Raw genomic sequence first — 22,369 nt, 5'->3', positions numbered from 1 at the left:
CCCTTGACAACATGTCAACCATTGTCATTGGTCAGCTTCATTCATGTGATATGGTGTTAACTAGCTGGACAGTTATATGAGAACTTTGTGTTGGACTTTGTTTTGCTCAGTTTTCCTAAATCCTGGAAAAGATAAATTATTATCCAAGCAAGATACAGATAAAAAAAAAACAATATCATGGGAAATCTGAGAGAAAAAATAACTTAGACACAGGTGCTTCCTGTCTTAGAGACCAGAGTTACTGATTTGGTCACCCGTTTAATGGTTCAGGACCAGAAACATGAAAAATTGATGACCAAGCAGAAATCGGAGCAGAAATTGATGCATGGTTTAGAAGCAAAGGTTAAGAAGCAGGATAACATGACATAGTCCTTTAAATTCAAAGAGTTTGTCTTTTCCATTACACGGGCTGTTAAAATTACCACTGTAACAAATATTAAGCTACATGGTGGTATAATTGAACAAGCACACTTTTAAAGATATACTCATACGTGTTTCAAGCATGATGTAAAAGACATATACAGTCTACTTTTTAAACAAGCACAGATGCATGAGTCTATCATTTTCCTCTCTGCATCTCTCTCTCTATCTCTCTATCTCACACACACACACACACACACACACACACACACACACACACACACACACATGTTATAGTCATTAGCAGGGTAGTCTTGCAGTGAGCCGACAGCATCCTATTACACTATTATACTGTGGGAACAAAAGGATTCTGTTTGTGTGTGCATGTGTGTGTGTGTGTGTGTGTGTGTGTGTGTGTGTGTGTGTGTGTGTGTGTGTGTGTGTGTGTGTGTGTGTGTGTGTGTGAGTGTGTCTCATTTTCATGATAATCTACTGATAGTTCCAACAGAGCTAGACATATATAGGCAGGTCTTAAATCTTGTTATGCTACCTACATATAACACACAAACACACACAAACACACACACACACTGAATCAGAACATTCCAGAATGTAGCCCACCTGGGTCCAGACATACCCACAATGCCCTGGAGTTTAATGACATAGCACAGCCTAATAAAGACTATAATTTCTCTCTCTCTCTCTCTCTCTCTCTCTCTCTCTCTCTCTCTCTCTCTCTCTCTCTCTCTCTCCCACTCACACTAGCACACACACACACACACACACACACACACACACACACACACACACACACACACACACATAAATAGAGCTAGAACACCCACATCAGAATATGCTGCTGCTAGGGATTATGTCATTAACCACTGCAAGGAAATATAATAAGTGGTCAGAATATAGAATAAACTAAAAAAATGATCAACTCTCTATTACTGGAGCACCACAGTAAAAAGATATTTAAGCTTTTCCCCATGCATTTATGTTTTCAGTAAGCCAACAAGTCTGTGTTCACAAGTCTGTGGTGTAATCAGGAAAAAACAGTAGAACCATTTGAATTACATGTACTCTGATTGCAGTACGCTGGCTCTACTATGTATGATATCATTTTTTTAGTAGAATAAAACAAATGAATACATGTCACTGTTACAGACTAAGTTAATACATTTGCAGCATTTGCCAAACACCCTCATCCAGACTGATTTACAGTTATCTCAATTAGTCAATTGAAGAGTTTAGAGTCTTTGACAAGAGTCAAAGTGATGCTGGTGCTTGGTGGTGCTGGAAAGGACTCATGTACTTTTAAGAGGAAAACCAACATCTTATCTACTACATTTAACCCTCAGATTAATTTTAAATATGAAATAAAATATCATTCAAATTTCAACATCCATCAAAAAATAAATGTAACAAAAGTCCACACTTTCTTTAATAGCAGCAATGCCTGACAGTGAGCATCCCAGGCCCAAGTAATTAGATTTTCAGTTTTAAATACTTCAAACCAAAGTGTCATAATATGTAAATTATGATAACCATAAACTCTTGAGTGTGTCTGAATTTCACGGCTCAAAATCCAATCTGCCAAGACATACAAGTAAGCCAGTAAATAGGCAGATCTTTTGGCATTTTCAGCATGTAAGATGACTAATGCTTGTTAGCAATTTGCTTTTGTGTATAATATAAGTGCTTCAGTAGGTAGCACTCAGGATAATGTGTAAGCGGCTATTTAGCAAACGAAAAAAAATAACAAGCTACTGAATTAACTTCTGAGTTCATTTGGCAATTTGTCTCTTCTGTATGTAATGTTGACAATTGCATTTCACTTCGCGTAGATTAACTGATTAACTAACATAACTGTTGCCAAAAAAATTCTGATTAGTGATATCAGTTGTACACGTAATAATTTCATTTGAAAGTTAATATATACAATAAAATATTTTTTTCTGATGACTTATTCATTCATACTTGATACTCATCTTTTTTAATCACTCCTTTTTCTTTTACTTTTCTTTAGAATACTCAATTATAAGTGAGATGTAGAGATTACAAATCTGATTAACTGACTGCCCCAACAACTGGCCATTAGTCTATGAATATTAAATACGTTTCTCATGGAAAATTAGCTGCAATTATTCTTTGTAATTTCCCATACGTTTCCCTACAAAAATTATGTACCTATTAGATGTAATTGAACCTCCCTCATAAAAAAATGAGATCAGTCTGGTGAATAATTAAATAAGAACAACATTTGCACAATGTTTTCTAAGAAATCACACAGGACATTGCAATAGTTCCTAAGATTCACAGAACATCACAGCTCAATCCACAGTCTTTTTCTCAAAATCCCAAATGATCTATTATCAAATCCAATTTTAGCACCTGCCTATGACAAAGCAATGAAAATATGCATAAACATGAGAAGTGGATGAACAGTGAAATAAAGAAAGGACAGAGTTATGGGAAACAAATGAACGCATCTTAAGTTTGCCAAAACAATTGCAGACACCACTCAAGGTAGCCAATCCTGGCTCCACCTCCACAGCATGGGTCCGCCTGTTAAACTCATAACTCCACCCATAACAGCTGCCCTAGTGTGATAGACAACCCATTACCTCATTCTTTTCACACACACACATACATACACACACACACACACCATTAAATACACACAGGAGCTCATAACCCACTCTTTTCTCCCTTAGAGACACTTCGAGGGAACTTTGAAGGGGAGCAGAGAACTGCAGGGGAAATCATCACTGCATGGACAGTTACTGATATTTAGGTCACATAACCATAAAGACTGGTCAAGCTTAGAGACTTCAAAGGACAGACAACACACACACAGGTGTGTGTGAAAGATGACAGGGAGAATGCAGATTCTCATAGCCATATCTGTAATTCTCAGTTTAAATTCAGCCGTGGATGCTGAATCAACCGGTGAGTACACTTTAATCCTATTAAACTATTATAGTATATTATATTTACATTAGATTTTATAGAACATTTATTTCAAATGTTAAAACTTACAATTAACTAACAAAAACCTTGCATTGCCTGCTACAACAATACATTCAATTGTTTCTTATTTCATTCATGTTCATCTTTCAGGTACTTTCAGTGTCTCTTTCTCATGATGTTCATTTTCTTTTTATCCCTCTCACCATCCTCAAATAGTCTGAACTTGTTTCACTGTGATCATTTATACAATATATAATCATTGTGTTTCATCAAAGTGCTTCAGCTTTGGTTACTGCCAATTTTGTGTGTGTGTGTGTGTGTGTGTGTGTGTGTGTGTGTGTGTGTGTGTGTGAGAGAGAGAGAGAGAGAGAGAGAGAGAGACAGACAGACAGACAGACAGACAGACAGACAGACAGTAACTGTGTACATGACCTAAGCTGTGTGCAGATTGAACTCCTGATGATTTTTGCAGGATTGAGGAGATTAAATGCTTGTAATAAATCCAACCAATACAAATGCTGACACTGATACCTCATACCTACATACTGTAGTCCTCAAATATTCTTCCTCAATGTGCCATAAACCAGACATTATACCAGACCACAAAACGTTTACATAGTGTTCCCTTTATTAAAAAATAAATAAAAAATACTTGTGTGCAGGTTTATATGGCCATTTGCCCAGGTTAAAATCTAATCAGAGATTAAATTCAATTTTACCCCATGGGTTTCATAGTCATCTGGATCTGATCTTAGATGTATTGCACACACACAAGCAAAGCACACATGTTAGTGATCTTTAACTGTCTACAAGCAAACAATCTTGAGTGCAACTGACTTAAAGCAGTAGACATTCATGATTGGTCACAGCAGCTGGTGCCAAGCTCAAATTGGTTCAACAGGTCGACCTCCTGTTCTTCTCATTCATCTTACATTTACAGAAAGTCGATACGGTCATAATGTGCTTCTTCCGCTATGCATTTTTATTGCCCCTGATCTCAAAGCCTGTGAGCTTTTCATCCTTCCAGGGGCACAAAGACTGACAGTAGTTATAAATGATTAGGTCCTCATAAATTTAATGGCACAGCAACAACAGCACAGCAACCAATGCAACAAACACAAACTTGATAATTTTAGCTTTGGAATGAGTAGAAAAATCTCTGACCATGCACATGAAAAAACATGAATGAGAGGAAACAATCTGAGGGCTTGCCAAAGCTTGCACACAGGTATGGCACTAACAGACAGGGAAAAAAAGGGGGGCTTAGGCTTAAATGTCAGTTTAACACTGGTGACTTCGCTGTACAGCTCTCTAAACACACGGGTGCCTGAACTCGGCTGCTGGACTTGCCTCAACATACACCTTCACTGCAATAAAAGGAAATATAAATAACAGCCCTGTTCAGGGCCCAACAGTCAATGGCCAATAGCCACCGCCATAACAATGGACATCTGTATTTGCAGTTTCAAACTATGAAATCATCGGTGCTGCTGGTCAAAGCGTCTAACTTCTGGAAATAAGTGAATCATTTTTTAGTAAAATTAGATGACTATTTGAAAGAGTCAATATGAATGAACTTTAAAATGTAGATTACTACTAATGGTTTACCTCAGCTAGTTTTCAGTACACTCTTCAGGTTTAGTTAGTACATACTGTACTCAATGAAACTTTGAAAACTAAACTTATTTAAATACTTAAAAAAGTGGTGAGAGAAACACCTCACTTTCAGTAGCACCTGGATATAAAAAATAATTGAGAAGTAGGCACAGGGATCTAATAGAATATTGTAAACGACTCAGCATAATAAAATAATGTTGATTGTCAAAGTACTATGGAAGTCTCTTTTAGAAGTAAGTCTTACAGTATCTAAATGTGGACATAGCTCAGAATGAACCTAAGATGCAGTGGATATTATGTATTGGAATGCTTGACATTTTCAGCCATATGTGGGTCATCACTAAATTGTTAACACAAAGTTGGAGGCACACAATGGATGCAGTAGCCAACATTTTTACTTCACTTAAACTAGGAATTAATCTGCTCCAGTATGAATTAAATGGCCCTGTGCACAAATCCATCTTAACCAAAATATGGTTTACATGGCTGGAGTAAAAAATCTTGAGTGGCCTTATATAGGGCTCTGACCTCAACCGTATTGAACACCTTTGGGATGAATAAGAACGCTGAATGGACATCAGGCCTCTTCATCCTACATCAGTACCTGACTTTACAATCGCCGTGTGGCTGAATGTGCACAAATCTCTACAAACACATTTTAAGACTAAATGTGACTAAATGTTTGAGACATTGTTTGAGATCATAAGATATTTTGTGGTTAGAAAGAAATTTAACATCCCTTCCCTGTACACACTGGCACATACAATGGATATAAAAAGTCTACACACCCAAGTTAAAATGATGAACTTTTTCCACTCACAATGTGAAATTACAACATATAAAACATTAAGTAAAAAACAATCAGAAACCTTTTTAGAGAAATAAAATCAAAAATGATATTAGCATGACACACTTTGGGGTAAGGGTCTATCAGATTAACATCTTGCAACTTGACTTGGCAATATTTTCAGAATTTATTTCTGCAAAAATCCCTTTCAGATCCATCAAAACTGTAAGGCATCTTCTGTGCACAGCCTACCTGGGGTCACCACACCGGTTTTTAGATGGATTTGTGTCTCGGCTCTGGTTAGGTGTTTCAAAGACATTGATCTTCTTTTGGTCGAGCCATTTCTTTGTTGATTATGTTGGATAATTGCTGATTGGCAGAAGTTTTGGTGCTGAAAATAACTGAATTTGTAACTATTCATGATTTCCTCTACCTTGATTAAAGCACCAGTTCTGGTTGAAGAAAAGCTTAAGATGTGCTTTTGGTATTATGAATTTTTCTAACCTTTTGAAATTGGTCTTATCAAACCATAATACCTTTTCTACATGTTTTTGGGTAAGTTTGGATATTTTTTTTGTGAGAAAGTCCTTCCTTCTACCCCATAACCCAGATATGTGAAGAATATCAGAGAATGTTCTCCAGTGCGGAAAATAATCAGGACATCTAGTATCATATATTCCTTTAGCTGCTTTAATGTTCTCATAGGTCTGTTGGTAACCTCTTTTGTAAATTTCTGTTTCCTCCTTTTATGACTTTTGGAGGGACATCCTGTTCTTGGTGATGTTACTGTGATGTTCCAGTTTCATAACTTTTTGTGTTGTTCTGTGGTACATCAATTGTTTTGCAAATTCCCTAAGATTCTCCACTTTTCTACCAGTCATTCCTGGAGAACTGTTAGAATTCTGCCTTGCATTAAATTTGGTTATGTTTGGTACATGTTGGATATCTGTGTAGTTTATTATGTTCACTTTTACAGACAATGTCAGGGTTCACTGTTTTAGCAGCTACACACTTTGTTCAAAAACATATGTAACTGGCTAAACAACATATGGCTAACATTATTTAGCACAGTATCAATTTCCTGTTCCTACATTTAAAGTACTGTTTACCTCTCCAGTGTATAACCTCCTGGCATCACCAGACTGTCTGCCAGATCTCCTGCATGGAGGTTTAGCAGAACAGGGAGTAACTGAGCTCTTCTTGCTTGCAACATTCCGCCTGCAACCCCGAACTGGAACCACAGTTTTTGGGCTTTATAATCCACAAGACAACAGCAAATACTTTGAGTTCACCATTATGGGTAAACTAAACAGAGGTAAGCTTTCTTCAGCATATGTATATAATTTCAAACGTTTATGTAACTTTAGAATCATGTTTGCATTGCTGACTCTCAATGGAAGAGCTGAAGTAGTTTGCTGTTATAACCATTTATCTATTTCAGTCCCATTTATCTTGCTTTCTGCTTGTATGACTAGCTTTGCTGCGCTACCTGCGCATTGATGGCAGGATAGCCACGGTCACCTTTAACAACCTCAAACTAGCAGATGGAGAGAAGCACCACCTTCTTTTTCATCTGAAGGGCCTGGAGGTGCCATACAACCAAGGGTCTTTTCCACCTGGCCAGGCAACGTTACCGGTTCCAGGGGTTGAGTTGCATTTGGACTGCCGATTGGTGGAGACACTAAGAGATTTGCCAGCAGTGTTCAATGGGATAAATAATAACCAGGGTGTGGAGCTGAAAACTATGCAAAAAAAAGCACAGGTAAGTACAAAGAAACTAACATATGGCAACACAAATAGTGTGTATGCACCTTTTTTACATGTATATACTGTTCAGGGATTACCTGCAGTATACTAAAAAACAAATGGTTTAATGAAGTGAATGTTAAACAAAGTTATGAGAGAAACAAGAAAGCTTGGACACTTCATTAGCTGTGCAAGTGAAGTGTTCCTAAAGTGATACTTACAGCTTTAAAAGGTTTTGTCTTAAATATCCTTACCGCAATTTTAATACAAACACATTTACATCTGCTCACTCATGCTATTATACAATCATTAATGTGGCAGCAGCACTTTGCAAAAAAATCATGCAGGTACAAAGCCAAAGCTTCAGTTGATTTTAACATAAAACATCAGACAAAGGAGAGACAGGAGAGACAGGCTGTTATGAAAAGTCTAATATACTGGGATTTGCACTGCTGGGATTTGGTCCATAATCACCTAGTGTCACAGTAATCACATTCAGTTAGACCACATTTTTATCACATATATCATGAAACTGCATATACATTCTTTACAATTATGTTTTTGGTTCACTGTTTTACAGGAAGAGCTGGAGGAGCTGAAACTGGCTTATGGTGATTCAGTAGAGAATGTTGCCTCACTGCAGGGCTGCCATACCCACCAAAGCGACTCTGTACAGACACTAGGTAGTTTCTAATCAAAACTGAATTACCTAAGAACATAATACCTATCTATATAACAGATTTTTTAATATAATTAACAATGATGGGGTTATTTCCAATACTTTCTTTACCACCAAATATAACCTTTGGAGTTTTAGATGTAAATGTGTGTGTTTAGATGTTTCTGATGTAAATTTTTTTCAGGGCTCAATACAAAACAACTGACCAATCAGATGCTGGAGCTCACCAAAGTCATAAATGAGCTAAAGGATGTGCTTGTTCAACAGGTAATGCATTATTTGGGTCCATACTCTTTAGTTATATTGTATGATGTTTGCCACATTTGATTTTCTTTGATTCTGAACCTTATTTATTTGGATTCGCAGGTGAAAGAGACTGCCTTTCTCAGAAACACAATCTCAGAGTGTCAAGCATGTGGTAAGACATTTTTCTAAACAAAAGGTTGGGTATGTTTAGAGAATCAACCAGCCGACCCTAACATTTGCCTCCACATATGGCAACCAAATGGTCTAACCACAAGTCACATTAGCCCAAAGAACTAGCAGCAAGACTATTTTTTTGGCCTAATTTTGCTAAGTGTTTTTCTGACTCAAACAGACATGATATAATTTTTTTTTAGACAAAAATAATACGAACCCAGAAAAAATAATCAGTTCGAAATTGCAAGATCATTGTTTAGCTTTTTTTGTTATAATAAGTGACTGTTTGTAATGAACATGCACATCTGGGTGATTGTGTTGCAGGGTTGGAGGGTACAACAGTAAAGCAGCAGTGTGCACCTGGTGTGTGTTTCCGTCCTGACATGTGTATCGAGACAGGGGAAGGGGTGGAGTGTGGCCCCTGTCCGGACGGATACACCGGAGATGGCTACAGCTGTGATGATGTTGATGAGGTAAATGACGGTTCCGCCAAATTTGACTAAATGTTGATTTTTCAGATATATACGTTATATACAGTATATGTTATGTGGACAAAAGTATTGGGACACCTGACTTTTCCAGCCATATCTGGTTCTTCTGCAAACTGTTACCATAAAGCTTGGGCTACACAATTGCATTGAATGTCTTTGGATGCGGTAACATTAGATTTCCCCTTCGCTTGAACTAAAAGCCCCAAACCTGCTCCTGCATTATTAAGCCTCTGTACACAAAGTCAGCTCATTGAAGCTATGGTTTACATGGGTTGGAGTGGAAGATCTTAAGTTGCTTTGTATAGAGCTCTGAACTCAACCGTATTGAACACCAAGGTGATAAATTGGAACTTTGATGGCCCCCCCAGGCTTCTTCACCTCACCTACATCAGTACCTGATTTTACTAAAGCCTTTGTGGCTGTATGAGCACAAACCTCCGCAAGCACATTTCAAAGTCAAGTGGAACATCTTCCTAAAAGAGTGGAGGTTATTAAAACATCAAATGGGGACTAAAAGTGGAATGGGATTTTCAAAAAGCACATACAAATCTTTTTTGTTGTATGATTTTCTTAAAACTGACCCAATTACTAGAACATTTTAAGGCTATAGGGTTTTTATTCATTAATTATTATTATTAATTATTAAATGTACATTTCTTTTACCCCATGGTCAAATTAATTTGTGAAAAATTTCTGTATATGAACCCTTTGTGTGTGTGTGTGTGTGTGTGTGTGTGTGTGTGTGTGTGTGTGTGTGTGTGTGTTTTACAGTGCCAGTTTAACCCCTGCTTCCCAGGTGTGAAATGTGTAAACACAGCTCCAGGATTTCGCTGTGAGGCATGTCCTAACGGATACTCTGGCCAAGCAGTGGAAGGTGTTGGAGCCGCTTTTGCCCAGACACACAAACAGGTCTGTATATATTAGGGATGTAACCAGATAGAATTACATTACAAACTGAACAGATCAAGCTTGCCAGAAATGCTCACAGGGCATCTGGTTATGACTAAAGCTGTGCACTGGGACTGGTATTCGTGGGATGTGACAAAAAAAATTTCACACGTTTTTTTTACTTTCATGTGGGGGCGAGCGATCTGTCAGAAACAAAGCTTAAATAAAAAGGCCAGGTTAATTTACACTTAGTAGTCCTTAGTAACTGCATAATGAGGGTCATGGTGGTTTGCATATATGTTGTGAAAATTGGATCAGACTAAATGCATTAGATTTAGATTACATTAAAATAAAAATGTACAATAAAATAAATGTGTGCATATTTCTATTTCAAAACAATAGTTAATCATGTATAAATTAAACCATGCCCACTTTAGGTTTAATCTTGTGTTCAATTTGAACTTGCAACTTGTAATTGATGAAATCTGACATAGCTTTCATATTAAGTTAAATTCGACTTAAATCCAAATATCAAAATATATAATAATATTTGAGGAATGATACAAATAAAGATTTTTACACCTAAAGAATTCACACCACAAGTGTATTCCCATGTAAGTGTATTTACATGTTTTTGTTGTGTTTCTTGGTTTTGTTACAGTTCAGAAATGAAATTGTCAAAACTACTTGTTCAATCTTCACATCATGTAGTTACTTGTGCACATTATAAAAGGAATTCTTGTTCCTTTGAACAAATTGCAATGTTTCCGCACATTCACTTAATTGATTGTGTACAATTGTCTGGTGTTTCCTACATTATCAATTGTTTATTTGGTGTTGATCAAAATATATTATACTGGTATTCACCTGAATAGTCTCAACCACCCAAAACATCTGGTCATCAGTTCATTGCATAAGTCATTGAATGCAAGTGCCATTTTCAGGCTTAATTTTCTATTAAACCTTTTTATTTAATGTGTCTTGAATTGATGAATTTTGTAAATGAATTTTGAATTTCACAAATGAGGGGGAGTGTACTGCATCGGATCAACCGATGATCAACTAGTTCTCTAAAATAGGTAAAAGGTGAATCTCGTGAATTGGTGAGCATTTATAGAGAGAGCAAAACACAGAATTACAATTTTTAGAAGCAGATAAACAACCAAGAAACAAACAAACATTAGTACAGTAAAGTAGAAATTGTAACAGTGAAAAAAAAGAGCTCAGTTCTCTTGCAATCATTATCACACATACAGTAATATATAAATGTGTGCTGTTGAAATGTATATATACTATATAGCAGCAATGCTATTTCATTTCAATGCTATTGAAATTAATGCAGTTTCAATCATTGTAATTCAAACAATAGTTTACATCAGGAAATACTAAAACCGTGCCGCTGTCATATTGATAACATGACTTACCATTTTGATTATCGTGTTTGTTGATATGTTTATTGACCAACATACTTACTTTTGAAACATGATATAAGGATTTTGAGAAAAGTACAGACTTTTGCAAGAAATGCAATTTATTTTGTTGTTTGTATTAAATGCACTTACTAGTTTGGACATATTCCCAGTCAGGGAACCAACCCCAGCCACTTTCAGTGCCGGTCCCAAGCCCGGATAAATGGGGAGGGTTGCGTTAGGAAGGGCATCCAGCGTAAAAACGTGCCAAATCAAACGTGCGGAGGATGCGCTGTGGCGACCCCTAATAGGAGAAGCCGAAAGAAAGTTACCAGTTTGGACATATTAAGGATGATCTGAGAAAAACTCTATAACTATTTTTTTTGTTCATGTTCTAACCACAGGTGTGTGATGACATTGATGAGTGCAGCGGGCCAAATAATGGAGGTTGCACTGAAAATTCAGTCTGCCTGAACTCTATGGTAACAGCTGCTAATCTTCCCCTTTTGTAACATTTTGATGTAGCAGAGATATAAAATGTTTTCATTAAATTATTTTAGTAAATAAGTCTTAGGACAAAGCCTTATATTTAGCTTGTTTACTAGATGTGGATATATGCAGTGTCAAATGGATAATACTATACTCTGTGTGTGTTTGTGTGTGTGTGTGTGTGTGTGTGTGTGTGTGTGTGTGTCTGTAGGGATCATATCGCTGTGGAGGTTGTAAAACAGGATTCACAGGTGACCAAGTGAGAGGCTGTAAACCAGAGAAGAGTTGTGGAAATCGGCTGCAGAACCCTTGTGATCCAAATGCGCAATGCACTGAGGAACGAGATGGCACTGTCACCTGCCAGGTAACAAAGTACTTAACACACACTAACATACACACAAACATACACTAAATGGTACTGATAAAATATATTACATTATCTACTAGACACAATGGTGTCATCAGGCCCAAATTCTATGCCATGACCACATACCTAAACCTACATCAAAACTGAGTTGTTTTTAAATATGTGTGTGTGTGTGTGTGTGTGTGTGTGTGTGTGTGTGTGTGTGTGTGTGTGTGTGTGTGTGTGTGTGTGTGTGTGTGTGTGTTTTCCAGTGTGGAATTGGCTGGGCAGGAAATGGTTATCTATGTGGAAAGGACACTGACATTGATGGGTACCCAGATGAAAAGCTTCGCTGCCGAGATCCCACCTGCAAAAAGGTAGCAATGCAGATTATGCTAGATAACTGTGGTAGACTGAGACATGTGATAATGCCAGTTTGTTAAATGTGTGTGTTTGTGTGTGTTTCAGGACAATTGTGTTATGGTGCCAAATTCAGGACAAGAAGATGCCGATTCAGATGGATACGGTGATTCGTGCGACCCAGATGCTGATGGAGACGGAATACTGAATGAGCAGGTTACCTACCTAAAATATTTTTTTTTTATTGCAGATGAGCATGAGTCCTATGTTTAAATTTTTTTGCCAATCTTAGCACATCAACAGATGGTATTACAGCTTGTTCTGAACTTTCAGTTATTTTGCTAATAAATACATCTGACCCATTGTGAGTTAATTAATTGTGTGTGTGTGTGTGTGTGTGTGTGTGTGTGTGTGTGTGTGTGTGTGTGTGTGTGTGTGTGTGTGTGTGCGCACTAGGATAACTGCTGGTTGAAGAGGAATGTGAATCAGATAAACAGTGATAAGGATAGCCATGGTGATGCATGCGATAACTGCCTTACCATTGAGAATCCAGACCAGCTGGACACTGATTTAGATGGCCTTGGGGATGCATGTGATGATGACATGGATGGAGACGGTAAGAAACTGAATGGCTGCCCACATACAAACACACATAGGCATCTTGTGAAGATCTTGAAGAATTATTATAATAATGCTATGCCTAAACAGAATCCTAAACTTTACTTCACCTTTAAGTTCTTCTGGTTAATTTTTTTATTATTCAAAAATATTTAAAATTAATAGATAGATGGATGGATACTGAGCTTCTTGTGTGTTTTGTAACTGGCTCACAGGTATTAAAAACTTCCTGGACAACTGTCAACGAGTAAAAAATCGGGACCAGCAGGACCGAGATCGTGACGGAGTGGGAGACGCTTGTGACAGCTGCCCTGATATTCCCAACCCCAATCAGGCATGATTATCCCAAAGCACACAATCTTTCTACAGAAATCACAGAATTTTTAAAAATCCAATTTTTCTTTTCACTTTCAACACAGTATTCTCAAAATATCTGTAAATAAAAACTACACCTTAAATCTGCCATTTTGAAATTCTTGTTACCAAGCTAGTATTAATCCATTTATACTGCATAAATAGCTCACATTCTTCTCACATATTATTGAAATCACTTCTCAGTTTGGTTTTTCTATTCCTTTTTTTTATAGTCAGATATTGACAATGATCTTGTTGGAGATTCTTGTGACACAAATCAAGACAGGTATGGAAAACTATTAATCTTTTCAAAAAATGTTTCTTTATTCTTAATGCCTAAACTACCAAAAGATTTCTGTTTATAGCTACTTTACCATGTCCCACAAAATTTTTTATCACAGATTTAAAATGAAGAGAAAGCTTCCTTTATTGTATCAACTTATATATTGTCAGTCGTAGCCTACACATGAGCAATGTGTCAATCTAGATGTGACTCTATTTTCTTTTTCCCTGTTGAGTGACTGTGTATGCCATCTTACATTATTATTTTTAAACCCCTCCTAAACAGCGATGGTGACGGACATCAGGATTCAAAGGACAACTGTCCATTGGTGATAAACAGCTCCCAGCTAGACACAGATAAAGATGGACTGGGTGACGAGTGTGATGATGATGACGATAATGATGGCATCCCCGACTTCCTTCCCCCAGGCCCTGATAATTGCCGTCTGGTACCCAACCCTGACCAAACAGATGACAACAGTGAGTGCATATTTGCCAAACCCAACCCAAGTTCCCTGACATTCTCAGTCCACATTAAAAGCTAAAAATTTTAGCTAAATTTTGTCTTTACCATGCCCTCTACCATTCATGCTCAATTCAATGGTAAAAGGCATGGTAAGGAAAAAAGGGGAATCAGATCTATGTTGTCCAATTACTCTCCATACTAAGTGCATATAGCTTAATCTAGCTAAAGAGTTAGGCTGATTAAAATGTAAAGGCTTTTGAGATTAGTATCAAAAGATGAATTTGAGACAAAAGATGATCATTTTAGCTTACATGTCCTGATATTTACATGTAGATTTGTTAATACATTTTTACAAACTTTTTTTTTTTTACCTAACTAGGTTTAGTGTTTAGTGATTGACTTGGCCAGTCTAAAACAACTTTTCTCCCCTCTGAAGAAGATGGTCATTGTGTTGGCAGTGTATTTCTGTCTTGGTGCTTGGTGGAGTTCCTTCCAAATAATTTGAATGTAATTCTCTGTAAATTGCCAGCTTTTGTAGATTAAGTTCAATAACATCATCAGTAAATATTAAATTGAATTAGTCACTATATTTCTGTACTTTAAGCCTTCTTCAAATAGTGTATTATGATACCTTCATTCTACTATTGGCTCACCTGTTTAATGTATGTCAGTACAATGGTGTTTAAAATTTCAGGACATTCTAAGTTGTTGTATTGGCCATATGCTTTTGCAGTGGCTCTGTTACATTTTTTACTTCTAAATGATTTTCATTTTTAAAATGGTTTGCTGTTTATTTAGTGTATTTAGTTATTGACTCCTCTACAGCCAATTCATACTGCACTTTTGTTTTCTAACACTAGCAGCTTTGAGTTCTCGCTCCATGGGCCCTCTCCAATTTTTTTTATTTTTAAATGCAATTTTTCTCTTCTAAATTAGATAGAGCACATTGGTGGACTGCAATTTTCAGGCCATGCCACAGATTTCCAATCGGGTTTAGGTCTAAGAACTTTGACTCAGCCATTTAACCACTATTAATCTTCTGAAAGTATATTAAAGCATATCCTCATTCAAACTCACATACATTTTTAAATTTCATTTTCAGTGGAGAAGGAGCAGTAGACAGGACAATTAATAACAGTGTCGCAGGGTAATGTTTCTTTTACACTAAATTGCGTTTACAATTACTCCACAGCTGCCAAGATCTTATTTTGTAGCAAGTAATCAGAACTATATCTAATACATTTCTGCAAGCATAGGCAGAGTGCATATATAAGTGCAAATATACTGTGTCTATGTACTGTATACTGTGTACAGAACCATTTCTAAAGGAAATATACTTTTTTAAATGTCCTACAGAGGTATCAAGAAGAGCATTTTGCACTAACCTGTTCTATTTCTGTTCATGTCTACAGATGACAATGTAGGTGACATTTGTGAGTCAGATTTTGACCAAGACAAGGTCATCGACAGGATTGACAATTGTCCAGAGAATGCTGAGATCACACTGACAGACTTCAGGGCATATCAGACTGTTGTACTGGACCCTGAGGGCGACGCCCAAATTGATCCCAACTGGGTGGTTCTCAACCAGGTGTAGTAGCAATTTGTTTTGGACATTAATAGGGTTGAGGTCAGAGCTATATAGCAAGCAACTTTAGATTTTCTACTCCAACCCATGTAAACCATATGTTCATGGAGCTGGCTTTGTGTATAGGGGCATTGTCATGCTGGAACAGGTTTAGGTCTCCTAGTTCAAGTGGGTTTAAGTTCAAGAATGACAATTCTACCAAATCCAGAGACTTCCTATACAATTGTATGCCTCCAATTTTGTGTTAACAGTTTGCAAAAGAAACAAATATAGCTGTCCCAATACTTTTGTTCATATAGTTTATTTTTGGTGGAACAAGAATACATCTTTTTATACAATTGGATCAAAACTAGAAACATACTATATCAGGTTGTAAAATAACAATCAAAATGTTTGTTTTCACAATCATAACCTGTGTATATATACGGTTTATAAAGGCAATTGAAATTGTTGGGTTTTTTTAAATTGCAAGAAATTATGAACATTTACATCTATACCTCTGCCTAATGAGTACTTTTGAATAGACAAGTATTTAGGAGTGCTCAAAGGAGATTAGAGAAAGCAAGCAGCACTAAGAAAGAAAATATGTACCTCTATAACTGTGTCCTGCAAATATTTAATGATGAAAATAAAATTATATTAAATTTTTAATCAATTGCAACATCTGACTGGCTCTGGACATTTGATATCAGGACTGGAATGCATAATACACTAATGTAGGTGTGGTGTGGACCACAGAATTCCTTGTTCATATTTTGACATTTTATATACAATATACTTCTAATAACTACAAGTTTCCTTACACTAAATAGTATCTTGCATGAATCTCAATCAAGCGCAAAGTTCACAGCAAAGAAAATTATTTTCAAAACCAAGACTGTATTCCAAATCCATTGAGACACATAAACACATTAGTTGTCTGAATACAACTGCTATTATTGATTCTATTTGCATTTAAATAATATGAAAACACTAAAAAGGAATTAAAAGGATATATCCACTTACAAAAAAACGTTATCATGATTATCATAAGAATCATCTACACCAGATTGTAGTCTCGTCTCTTGAGATTAATTACAGAGTCACAGTCAGTCGCAGAATACCATTCTCATTGTTGTCTTATTGGTGCCAAAATAATCACTGATTAATTCAGTGAATTTGTTCTACTGCCTAAATGCCTGTTTATTAGCATTAGAACAGTCTGTATTATTGACAGCTGGCATTTATATCATGTACTATCTGAAGCTAGTAGGTTTATGTGTTTTTATTATGGCATGTATCCAATAACCTGAAAAAGAATGACATGATAATAGATGATGATAATGAATAATAATATTAGTGTAAAATATAAAAATTTTATATGCAGAGTCAAGAATTTAACACTGTTGTGATTGTGCTGTTGTGACTGAGTTATAAATGAAATCATGCATATGGGTTCCTCCAAGGATTAACTCCTACTCCTTGCTAAATGTTGGCTCTGTTCTTTTTAAAACAGATTTTGGATAAATGAATTAAATGTACTAATACAGTAATTAATTAATGCTAGCCAAAATGATTTCCTTTAGTGAAAGCAGTAATGACAATAGCACATATTGTTTAGTGGGATCTACATTACATGAATATCAAGAATTAAGCAAACAAAATCTGCAGTTAATTTGTTAACTGTGTTACCAATTGAATTACTCTTAGTCACATTGAGTTGAATTTTCAGATGTTATTTTATTTAAAAACTTTATACTAGGGTTACATAATCAGAAGACACACAGCCATGCATGGCTGAGAGTTAATGGAGCAAATGCGGCCATGCTATATAGGTGGGAGGAATGTTAAACTCATATGTCAATCAGTGACATACTAACCACTTGAGTGCATCCAAGAGCTCAGATATGCAGAAGAGGGCAAACAGCGCTTTGTGTGTTGCACTGCCATGTGGTGCTCTTTGAGCACTTTTTTAAAAAGATGTGGTTAGCTGAAGCACGTGTTTTGCTTCACAAACACCATTTCGTAGTTGTCATATGATCGATGGTCTTTTTGTTGGTAATTAGCAGATGACTATATTTGGACCATATAAAAAAACAAAGAACAACTTAAACAGCGAAAAAAGATTTTATTTAAAAAAAATATGTGCATTACGTATATTGCAGCAACATAGTAAAAATAGCATAGTACAAAAAAAAGTGCTTAAGTGCAGATTTTGTAATAGAACATCTGACTGAAGTGGTGATGAGTATTTAAGTAGGCTGCAGCAACTGTTGCACATTTAAAATGAAAGGGTGCCTGATTAGTTAAGTGTACTTGCTGGATTGTAGCTTGTAAATAACCAGGTCAAGGAGCCCATAACCTACCAGCTGCACATTCTCAGACTTTTTTTTTTTTTTTTAGTCTAACATGCTTTTCTCTTGTGTGCTTTGTTACAGGGAATGGAGATTGTGCAAACAATGAACAGCGACCCTGGCCTTGCTGTGGGTATGTGCACATCCATGCACACATACATCTGTACATATCTGCCATTATTTGAAGCTACTCAAGTCCATGTGAAAAATGTTATTTTAATAGAACATTTTATCCTACAATCTCCTATCTGTATAGCTCAGAGATCAGAATATTTTACACTTTTTCACAGTTGGCCTACTTTTGCGATTTCAGGTTACACAGCATTCAGTGGTGTAGACTTTGAGGGCACATTCCACGTAAACACTGTGACTGATGACGACTACGCTGGCTTCATATTCGGCTATCAAGATTCCTCCAGCTTCTATGTGGTGATGTGGAAGCAAACAGAGCAGACATACTGGCAAGCTACACCTTTCAGGGCTGTCGCTGAGCCTGGTATCCAACTAAAGGTCAGGGACAAAGTGACATCTAACCTACTTCTTCACTTTATCTGCAACTCTAAAACTTCTATATGGTATACAATGTATATAAGAATTTATGACAATTATAATAAGTGTATAAATAAAATGTTCCTGTCCTATCTCTCTGTATCTCCTAGGCAGTGAAGTCTAAGTCTGGTCCTGGTGAACACTTGAGAAACTCCCTCTGGCATACAGGTGATACTAATGATCAGGTGCGCTTGCTCTGGAAAGATCCACGTAATGTTGGCTGGAAGGACAAAGTGTCCTACCGCTGGTACCTACAGCACCGTCCACAAGTAGGGTACATTAGGTAAGCTAAGCTAGTTCAGCAATAAACGAAATATTGAACAATTTGGTAAATTTTATTGTGTACTTTAAAACTGTCATTGTCATTAACAGTACTTCTTAAATAAACTGCAAAGCATAAATTTAAATAACTGACCCCAGGTTTGTCACCAGAATGTTGATTGTTACAAAAGTGGCTCTTTAGAAGTTTCACCTCTGAAGCACTCTTCAGTTTGTGCAAATTGCAATGAAAATAGAAGAATCAAATAGAACTCATTTAACAATATTGAACATACACCCACATACACTGTACTATTTTAATGGCATGATAAGCCTATTTGTACAATGATGTGTGTGTGTGTGTGTGTGTAGGTGCGTTTCTATGAAGGCACAAAGTTGGTAGCAGACTCTGGTGTGACAATCGACACGACAATGAGGGGAGGCAGACTGGGTGTGTTCTGCTTCTCTCAGGAGAACATCATATGGTCCAACTTGAAGTACCGCTGCAACGGTGAGATTTACACTTTTATACACACACACACACACACACACACACACACACACACGCACACACACATGCACACACACACACACACATTTACTTTTAGACATGTTCACATGTTCACCATTGATACATCTTACTGTATGTAATCTAAAGTGACTTTTAACTGATAGTAGAACAGTTTGAAAGTCTCAAGGAGTTCTCGAATATGAATCTTCTGATAACCCTAATAGAAGCATACACACAATACCACAAACACAGTCAAATAGTTGAATAATGACAATATTAAATGACAGTGGTGGACAGAAATGCTGTATGCTGGTCAAGCATACAGGATGCCATCAATCAGGGTAGAGCGTGCGGTCTGTTTTGAACTTGTTTTGATTGCCACTTGGCGGCATCTACTTAGCACGGACATATGTTCAGCATCAGTGTAAAGCAAAAGAGAGTAATAAATGATGAAAAAACTCTTTACTCTAACTTCCCACAACACCCATGGCCTTTTTTTTTGTTGTTGAAAAGAAAGTTTTGGGTTCATGATAATATTAATAGATATCAATCAGTGTTTGACTAATAAATATCATTCTATTAATAGATTGGTGGGCTAAGAGTAACATTGGAGTCTTGGAGTCACATAAACTGAGTTGTTTAAGCAGGAGTTTTTAACAAAAATGATAACAGGACATTACACCAACCGGGCATATTAAGACATTATAACATTAGGACCAGTGAGAGAATAACACTGATTATCTACGTGTCAATGTGGCACATGTTAGTGTGTGTGATATAGTAGGAAGAAAGTAAACATTTGATGTGGCAGAAGCAAAAAATCTGTTTGACAAGGGACAAATTGTGCTGGCTGGACAATTGGGTCAGAGCAGTCCCAAAACTGCAGCTCTTTTGTAAGATGTTCCCGGTCTGCAATGGTCAGTATCTATCAAAAGTGGTCCAAGGAAGGAACAGTGGTGAACTCGCAACAGGGTCATTAGAGGCCAAGGCACATTGATGCATGTTGGAAGCGAATGCTGCCCGTGTGCGTGTGGTCCAATCCAACAGACGAGCTCCTGTTAATGCTGTTGATGCTCGAAGGGTCAGGACTGTTAAGGCATCGAAAGGGGGACCAACACAATATCAGGCAGGCGGTCATAATGTTATGCCTGATCAGTGGCTATATTATGCCTGATTGGTGTATAGTCATTATAAATCATAGTACTTTTCATACTTAAGTACATTTGAAGGAAAATACTTTTGTAATTTTACTTAAATAAAAAGTTTAAAGGGAAGCACTTTTAATTGTACTGGAGTAATATTTTACCTAGTGTATTTCTACTTTAACTCAACTACATGGTTTATGTATTTTGGCAACCACTGTTAAATGGTAATAAAAATGTATATAAAAGTAATCATTAAAAGTAATTTTGATGTATAACATAATGCATAAGAGCTCATGGTGAATATTTTGGTTTGAGGATAGTTAAATCTAAATTAGGTGAATGCTGTAGGAATTACATTTTACATTTGTTTGTGTTTTGGCCTTTTAAGAGGTCATTGGAAAACTGGCTGTTATTCGCCAGGTGTGTGATGCCGCTTACATGTAAGCAAATAAATTGTCTAGAGTTTATTACATGTGTAGCATTTGCATTTGGAAAATCATCCTGTAAACTCGCGATATAAAGTCGAGTAAATCGGTCACTGCCAGTCAAGCAAGTCAACATTAGGTTGATAGATTAGACCCAAACCATCAGAAATAGAGCAAAACCAATTAGTATTATTTGGTGATTTGTATTAATAAAATGTATTATTTAACTGATAAGCTTAAGGAAAAAGGCATGGGCAACAACTGATAGATGACAGAAGAAATATTTTCCTGGTACAGAAAACCCTATACAAAACAGTAGGCCAGATCCTTATTTAATTTCAAATCTAATATAACAATAACTTTCTCATTGTCTAAAAAATAATGGGCATGGCTGTATATTCAAGTTACTGTGATACGACATGCTGTAGTATAAAGCTTTTACTATATATATATATATATATATATATATATATATATATATATATATATATATATATATATATATATATATATATATATATAAAATTAATTTTGCTTTTGTTCCTTTTTTTGTAGACACTATTCCAGAAGACTTCCAGGAATTCAGCACACAGCCCATCTTGTATCCTCTGTAAATGCATCATGCATCTCACACCTCAAAGCATGGCCAAGAGGTTGTGTATCTGTGTGACACCACCAAGTGGACGTGTACATGTGTGTGCGTGACACCAGTCTCTTCACAGTGTATGTGTGTAGGGTTAAGATATGTGTATATACAACGTGTATGCTTTTGATAATTCATCAGTTTATATTAGAACCTATTAGTCTGTCTAAACTGCATACTGAGTGAAATCTTTAGACTCATGATCATTTATTTACATTTGAAATTTGACTGTAACCAAGCCATCTCTGCTGTTTGTTCCTCTTAAAGTGTGGGATAACCAAAAGTAAAATGTTCACAGTATTTGATGACTACATACGTTTTTTCTAAAATGAGCTGTCAAGTTATACAGAAAGAGCTTGTTCTTCCAATGTCTATGTAAGTTTCCTCCAGGTGTGAATGCGTGTGTAAATATACAGTATGTGTAAACATGGTGCCCTGTGATTTACCAGGGTCGCAATTATGGTGTATTCTCACCTATTCTCAATTAATATTAGGGTAGTAATAATAATAAATCATCATCATCATCATCATCATATGATTTTATAGATGTGTGATATACACCCAAAGATATAACCACATTTACTACATTAATCAAAACAAAAGTACAATGTGTTTTTAAGCACTTAAGACTT

At 36.4% G+C, this 22,369-nt stretch overlaps 1 protein-coding gene across 1 annotated transcript; it reads left to right on the top strand.

Moving 5' to 3' along the window:
* The first annotated feature begins 3,005 nt into the window (after nucleotides 1–3,005).
* thbs4b (thrombospondin 4b) lies at nucleotides 3,006–22,037 on the top strand. The gene is made up of 22 exons (XM_046868691.1): nucleotides 3,006–3,312; nucleotides 6,855–7,052; nucleotides 7,213–7,499; nucleotides 8,064–8,166; nucleotides 8,347–8,429; nucleotides 8,529–8,580; nucleotides 8,907–9,055; nucleotides 9,845–9,982; nucleotides 11,775–11,852; nucleotides 12,071–12,223; nucleotides 12,478–12,582; nucleotides 12,674–12,781; nucleotides 13,022–13,181; nucleotides 13,399–13,517; nucleotides 13,771–13,823; nucleotides 14,106–14,299; nucleotides 15,698–15,876; nucleotides 18,291–18,339; nucleotides 18,520–18,716; nucleotides 18,866–19,039; nucleotides 19,386–19,524; nucleotides 21,650–22,037. Exons 1-22 carry the CDS (start codon nucleotides 3,234–3,236, stop codon nucleotides 21,706–21,708), a joined length of 2,856 nt encoding a protein of 951 aa, XP_046724647.1. The 5' UTR covers nucleotides 3,006–3,233; the 3' UTR covers nucleotides 21,709–22,037.
* Nucleotides 22,038–22,369: the final 332 nt, after the last annotated feature.

This window comes from Silurus meridionalis, chromosome 15, assembly GCF_014805685.1.
Source record: "Silurus meridionalis isolate SWU-2019-XX chromosome 15, ASM1480568v1, whole genome shotgun sequence".
Classification (NCBI taxonomy): Eukaryota; Metazoa; Chordata; class Actinopteri; order Siluriformes; family Siluridae; genus Silurus; species Silurus meridionalis.
This window is presented reverse-complemented; position numbering and strand designations above follow the sequence as displayed.

Bases quoted from the DNA above. Each gene is read 5' to 3' on its own strand.
- thbs4b (XM_046868691.1), top strand. From the start codon at position 3,234: ATGACAGGGAGAATGCAGATTCTCATAGCCATATCTGTAATTCTCAGT. The intron at 8,167-8,346 runs GTAGTTTCTAAT...AATTTTTTTCAG, and splicing joins CGACTCTGTACAGACACTAG to GGCTCAATACAAAACAACTG. The intron at 18,717-18,865 runs GTCAGGGACAAA...TGTATCTCCTAG, and splicing joins AGCCTGGTATCCAACTAAAG to GCAGTGAAGTCTAAGTCTGG.